The sequence below is a fragment of the Rosa chinensis genome, chromosome 5, assembly GCF_002994745.2.
Source record: "Rosa chinensis cultivar Old Blush chromosome 5, RchiOBHm-V2, whole genome shotgun sequence".
In the NCBI taxonomy this organism is placed as follows: domain Eukaryota; kingdom Viridiplantae; phylum Streptophyta; class Magnoliopsida; order Rosales; family Rosaceae; genus Rosa; species Rosa chinensis.
Window position 1 is genome coordinate 54,970,950 of NC_037092.1, and position 6,900 is coordinate 54,977,849.

The 6,900-nt window shown below is 41.1% G+C and overlaps 1 protein-coding gene across 1 annotated transcript; it reads left to right on the top strand.

The window, feature by feature from the left end:
• The first annotated feature begins 1,559 nt into the window (after positions 1 to 1,559).
• LOC112165198 (protein TRAUCO) lies at positions 1,560 to 4,574 on the top strand. Its single transcript, XM_024301641.2, has 2 exons — positions 1,560 to 2,738; positions 4,090 to 4,574. Exons 1-2 carry the CDS (start codon positions 1,685 to 1,687, stop codon positions 4,353 to 4,355), a joined length of 1,320 nt encoding a protein of 439 aa, XP_024157409.1. The 5' UTR covers positions 1,560 to 1,684; the 3' UTR covers positions 4,356 to 4,574.
• Positions 4,575 to 6,900: the final 2,326 nt, after the last annotated feature.

Here is a 6,900-nt window from a genome sequence, read left to right on the forward strand (position 1 = left end):
GGTCGGGCTTCAAACTTGGGGTACCAAAGTGATAGTTTTGCATAGTCCGGTATTGAAGTTAGAAGTCGGCCTAAGTTCGGGTACTGTTTGAAATATTTTCTCCTTCAATTTATAATCCACACTCTATGTTTCATTTTATAGTATCGTAGTATCACATATTTACAATTCACACTACAAAAGAACAAAACTTAAGATACTAAAAAAAGAAATATGAAGTGTGGATTTCACTCTCCTAATTTGCTTGACACTGTGAGTTCCCATCTAGTTCAACGACAGTCTGTAAGGAATATTTTCTTTAGGTTTCGGAGCATACTTACATCATCCATATCACAAAAAAGGATATTTTAGGAGCACTTTAACGTGTCCTCATCCTAGGAAGAAAATCCATTTCCTCTCACCTCACACGATAAATATAGAATTTCACCTTCCAAAACAAGTACATTGTCTACTTTGACACCAAAATTCTGTCAAAATCTTCAGTCGTATTGAGTTGAGTGTTGGAAAGTGTTGGAAGCTACTTCCTTAAGAGATGGTTTGAGCTCCGCTCTTTTGAATCAACATCTCAGTATTTGGGTGGAAGGTGATTGTAAGCTGCTTATTAACTGCATTCCTAAGAAGACCCCCCCTCCTTGGCGGATCAAGCTTCTAGTGGATGATACTGCTTATCTGGCAGCCAAGTTCCACTTCATTAGATTTCGACATGTTTTTCGTGAAGCCAACTTTGTGGCTGACAAGCTGGCTGGTTTAGGTTTTCGTAGTTCCACTCCTTTGGTCTGGTTCCATTGTCTCCCCGTTTCCGTGTCCCCAACGTTCCATTTGGATTAGCTTGGCGGGGGTTGTTGTCGTGGCTTTTCTTTGTAGTTTTCTATCCTTGGAGCAAAAAAAAAAGGTTTTAGGTCGATATCACTCGGCCTTCTTTGACCTCGGTTTGTTGCTTTGCTCTGTAGATCTGGTATCAAGAACATAACATATATTATAGGGTTGCTTTTATGGCGTGAAAATGGGCATTGTTTTTTTTGTTGGAATTTGGGAAACATTGTGCGTTGAGATTTTTGGTCGTATCTCTCTTGATCTTGTGTTTGTGGATGCGGTTCTTACTGCCTAATGGTAATGGCCCTTGGTCTATAGCCTATAGGTTAGGATTTTTAGTACTTGTTTTAATTTTTTCTATCTGACAAGTTAATGTAGATTGGCTCGTTTTATTTACTGTTTTAAGTGACTTTGAGATTTACTATAATTAGACAAGTGAATGGCAACATTGTATATCATTCTCAAAATGCTCAAATTGCTCGTGCATTCAAGATACTCAAACACTCCATATTTTATTTTTTACTATATAAATTATAAAATAAAAAGCGTAAATTTCACTCTCCTTTGTAAAATAAAATTTGGAGGGAAAACTTCAAAAGAATCGGAGGGAGAGGCTAGAAACGTAGAATTTTACAAAAAAAAAAAAAAAAAGCCCCTCAATTTAGAACAACGTGCAACGCACGTGACACTGACCGATGTAAAAAAATTCGACGGAGAAAAAAGGATTTCGTGTCGGATAATATTGAATTTAACCCTAGATCAAAATCCCAAACTGAAACAAACAGTTGAAGCTAAGCTCTGTCCATCCCCACTCGGAGATTCTCTTAACTAACTCAAGCCCAGAACTCCCAGGAAAGCTCTCTCATTGGAAGCCATGGACAATCTCCAATCCAATTACATGGACGAAGACGAGGAAGAAGACGAACAATCCAAAACCGCCGCCGCCGCCGTCGCAATGACCGAGCTCGTTGAGCCCGCGACGACAGCGGAGCCCGCAAACGACGACGAGCCCAATTCGGAGCCCATAATGAACCCACCGCCCACCGACCCGCTCAACGAGACGGAAGCCTCCGAAGACCTCTCCGAGTCCGTCAAATCCCTCGAAAACGACGTCGACGGCGACATCGAAGACGAAGACCCGCATCCCAAGAAGCAAAAGCAGCTCTCTTCTCTCACCGCCATTGCCTCGGCGGCGGCGGCGACCACCCCGCCCGCTTCTTCGGACCCGGACCAGGCCCAGTTGCCCCAACCCGCACCCGAAGCCAACGGCAACGGCAACGGCGCTCTCCTCCTCCCGGCGCAACCCTCCAAGAAGTCCACCAAGAAGAAGAACAACAATGTGTGGGTCACCAAGTCGACCCGGAAAGGGAAGAAGAAGACCAAGCCCAGCACCAACAACAATGCCCCCGGAGAGGACAAGGTTCTCGTCACTCCGGTCACCAGATTCCCCGACAAGACCGACGACACGCCGGAGATGACTATCTGCCTCTCCAAGGTCTACAAGGCCGAGAAAGTTGAGGTCAGCGAGGACCGAATGAGTGCCGGGAGTACCAAAGGGTATAGAATGGTTAGGGCCACCAGGGGAGTAGTGGAAGGTGCTTGGTACTTTGAAATTAGGGTAGTCAGCTTGGGAGAGACCGGCCACACTCGCCTCGGCTGGTCCACTGACAAAGGTGACCTTCAGGCTCCGGTTGGATATGATGGGAATAGTTTCGGTTATCGGGACATTGATGGGAGTAAGGTGCATAAGGCTTTGAGGGACAAGTATGGCGACGAAGGGTATAAGGAAGGTGATGTTATAGGGTTCTATATAAATTTGCCGGATGGGGGTTCTTATGCCCCCAAACCTCCGCATTTGGTTTGGTATAAGGGGCAGAGGTATGCTACCGCACCCGAAGCCAAGGAGGATGCTGTCAAAGTAGTGCCTGGTGAGTGCAGTGTTAATGTTTTCTTCCAGTGTTCAAGCCTTTCATTATCTCGGTTTTAATTTTATGGCAGAGCATTGTGTTTCTTTTCTTGCTAAGAGATTCTGTTTCAGTGATGAATATGCTAGTACATTCCAATAGATATTTCTATGCTTTTGACTGCTGGCAGCATAACAGAGTTGAACTAAACCTTAGCATTATACTGCCTTTGCTACTTATACAATCATCTTCTGTGGAACACATTAGCCTGGAGACTTGGTAGAATTTTGGGGTAACTTTACTCTGTGAGGCAACAGTGAAGAAGAGAGAGAAAGTGATCTTAGTGCATTTTAGCATTACCTTTCTCACAAAGGGGAAGAAGTTTATAGGCCAAAAATCAGCAGTTAGCCAAAACATTTCCGAGACGTAAGTTCTCGTCTCTCTTTCTCCCCCATTATTTCAAGACTCCTCTACAGGAAATTGAAACCAGGTATAAAGAATTTAGGTCAATTGGCAAATTTGTGAATGAGGAATTTGGAGTCATGAATTTGAGTATTGACTATGCAGAAGCCGGTTGATCTGCAGTGCACTGCACGAGTCTACCCTCTTTAGAGAAGGATCTTTGGACTAGTGGCTAGGTACCGAGAGAGGTCATTACATGTAATTAAATTCACATACGATACTCACAAGTCATGCAGACATTGGCCAGTAGAATGTCATATTTAATTACAATTTTAATTAGAGCAGTCAACGATGCATTGTAGTTCAATGGAACATAGAATTAAAATTGTATGACAACAAGTTAAATTGTTGTGTCAGGGCTGGTATAGTCTGATGAAACACACCTGGACCTGAGTTTATCAATTTGTTTCAAAACTACTCTCCTTATTATCCTTTGTGTATCAACTCATTGCTAGTCCTATGTAGCGAGCAAAATATGATTGCTTTTGGATCTGAGTGCAAAGTTGATCAATAGCTTTGTAGTAGTTGAACAATGCTTCCCTTCTTCACCAACACACTATTTAAGTGTTCCTTTTCCCTGAGATAAAAAAAGACAGACTTTTTTTTGTTGTGATCCCAACCGTGTATCCTACTTGTTTTGTGTTTTATCAACTCATATTGTGTGCAAAAGTATAATTGATTTGAATATAAGCAGACAACATGTACATTTGATCTGAGGTTATCTATAACTTGCTGAAAATGTCACCTCTTCCACTGACCTGCGATTTCATTGCTTTCTCAGAGTTTGACGAGCATTTTCTTGGAATTCAACTGCAAAAATGTTTCTATCTGCTTTTTGTAAAATTGACTTGCTGTTAAATTGTATGTTTTATTGAAAAATAACCATTGGAGTGATTATTGATTTGTTGTGCAGGAAGTGAGATATCTTTTTTCAAAAATGGGGTATGCCAAGGTGTTGCTTTTAAAGATCTATATGGTGGTCGTTACTATCCTGCTGCTTCAATGTATACTCTTCCCCATCAACCAAATTGTGTGGTCAAGTTCAACTTTGGTCCTGACTTTGAATTCTTTCCAGAAGACTTCAATGAACGTCCAGTGCCCAGGCCCATGGTTGAAGTTCCTTATCATGGGTTTGAAAACCGTGCTGAAAATGGAGTGTCCAATGAGAAGAACAATTAGCCAGACAGCAGTGTGCCTTTCGACCATGAACTAACGAAGAAAACCTTTTTCATGGATTTAGGAGACGGCAATGAGTGCACAATTCATTTGTAATCTAAATTGTTGCTAAAGTCAGAAAATGAAAAATCACTGTATTCTTGACTTCTATCTGACAGATGCTGCTTGAAAAATATATATTGAGATTCCATAAGCCTGATTTTCTGATTATGGTTGTTGATACTTTAATCTCCATTACTGGTGCTTACTGCTTTTGCATCTTTCGCATATGAGTTTGTTATAAGCAATGTTATTATGTTTTAATTCTCAATCTCTTTGCACTGGTTGACTGGATGCACTTTTTTCCAGATTATTACAGGCTAAACCTAGCTGGTTCAGAAACTATGCCATTATTTCACTATTTCTTTGCTTTCTGTTTAGAAGTTTTATGATCTTTCAACTTTTGTCCTTTTGCAGTACCCTAGCATGCCTCACCTCTGCCTCGTTCTGGAATTGGGAACTGGTTAATGTGGATAATTGTGATTGTTGTTGGTTGGCAGGATATGGGATGCTGAAATGTTAATTTTTCTGTTCCTGGGACCTAAACCGGAAGGTCTCTCTCTCTCTCTCTCTCTCTCTCTCTCTCACACACACACACACACACACACACACACACACACACACACACACACCTCTGCCTTGTTCTGGAATTGGGAACTGGTTAATGTGGATAATTGTGATCGTTGTTGGTTGGCAGGATATGGGATGCTGAAATGCTAATTTTTCTGTTCCTGGGACCTAGACTGGAAGGTCTCTCTCTCTCTCGCACACACACACACATCTATGTTGAAGAAATTTGATAATTACAACTTATCATGACCTCTGCTGCATCTTATGGGTTCATATTGTAGTGAGTTGCTTGGAAATCTCTCTCTCTCTCTCTTCTATGTTGAAGAAATTTGATAATGACAACTTATCATGACCTCTGCTGCATCTTATGGGTTCATATTGTAGTGAGTTGCTTGTAAATGGAAAAGGGCATAGATCAATACAGCAAATTCATGCCTTAACTATAATTCTTTGTACACTGGATCTATAAATCTTCACAGAAGTTTGTTTTGCTGAAATTTGTTACCTATTTGGATGTTCCTCCTGTGACAGTGGGTTCCTACCTCGTTGAAGACTGAGCATTTTGTAGAATTTGTGAACTTCAACTCTATTCTAGAGATAACAGGACATGATTGATTAGCATCTATAAGAAATTCTCTGTTTGACCATATTGGATTGAGGATGACACTCTTCCTTTATTTTCCAGTGTGTCATGTTGTTTTGGACTCCCAATGTGTAGTAGATTATCAGGTTGCACTTTTATTTCCATGGCAGCCTTGTTGGAAAACTAGTTCCTAAAGGATAATTTAGGGGTTATGGCCATAGGCAGACTGTTGAGAATGCCATGGGGTTATGGCCATAGGTGACATTTAATACTTAAGGCTAGAGTCAAGACATCTTTGAGGTTCGCTTGGCTTCCCAGAGTTCATCATGTAGTCTAGGCTGAGGATATATTAGATCATTAGTTTAGTTGAGCTTTTGTTGAGTTTGGCTTATATTAGGGTTGAATAGTGACCGTGGATAGTACTGAATTGGATCTTGATAGCTGTCGATACGTCTAGGCAAATTTCATTAAAACGATTGTTTGGCTCTAGCAGTTTTGACTGAGAAGCCCTAGTCAAGTGCCATGAGGGTACTTCTGACCAAGTCAGGGCTATGTGCCCAGTCTACAGAACTGATTGGTACAGTCAGATTGAATCTTTAGAAGACATGAAAGAATGAGTAGACTGTAGCGCTCATAAATGACATCAGCCTTTGGGGAGTCAACTGACCCTCGAGTAACTTGAGGTCCAAATTCAGAAAGAAATGCCAAGAGTAACAGCAGTATCTCACTTCTATTTATCCGTTACAGTAGCTTATTTTTGAGGTGCTGTTTTAATGAGAAGAGAATTTAAAGCTTATGCTCCAAGTTGTGATGGAAGAGGGAGATTTCCTGTCTTCCTCCTCAACTTGGGCTCCGCTCTGGGGAGCTCCATTTTTTGTGTATGCATTCTGAGTAATCCTTGTCTATTATGTTTCTAGTATGTGACGGTAAAGCTCAACGATTAATTAATCCTGTTTTGATGTTTATTTGCATTTTTTTGTTCCTTTTGCTTTAGCTTTGTACACTTTTCTGCGCACAAACTTTGACCCACTTGGCCTGGGACGGAGCTTGTCTCACTGTAGCTAGTTAGTCTCACACTTTCACCACCTAGGCAAATGCTGAGAGGAGCATATGGAGTTACATGGAGGTAAACTTGAGGTCAAGGGAGCTTGGCTTAAGCAGTCAACAAGTTTCAAGGCTTCAGTGTATTTGAGGTTGTCAGGGTTGCTAGAGAACTTGAAAAAACTAGCCATATAGGATTTTAAGTGTTCTTCTTTGACCCACAAACCCTGTAGTTCAGTGGATTTATGTGAGAGAAATTCAACTATAGACCCTTAGGTTCACTAAATCTGTTTTTGTGCATTGAAATTTTTTATT

Bases quoted from the DNA above. Each gene is read 5' to 3' on its own strand.
- LOC112165198 (XM_024301641.2), top strand. From the start codon at position 1,685: ATGGACAATCTCCAATCCAATTACATGGACGAAGACGAGGAAGAAGAC. The intron at 2,739-4,089 runs GTGAGTGCAGTG...TTTGTTGTGCAG, and splicing joins TGCTGTCAAAGTAGTGCCTG to GAAGTGAGATATCTTTTTTC.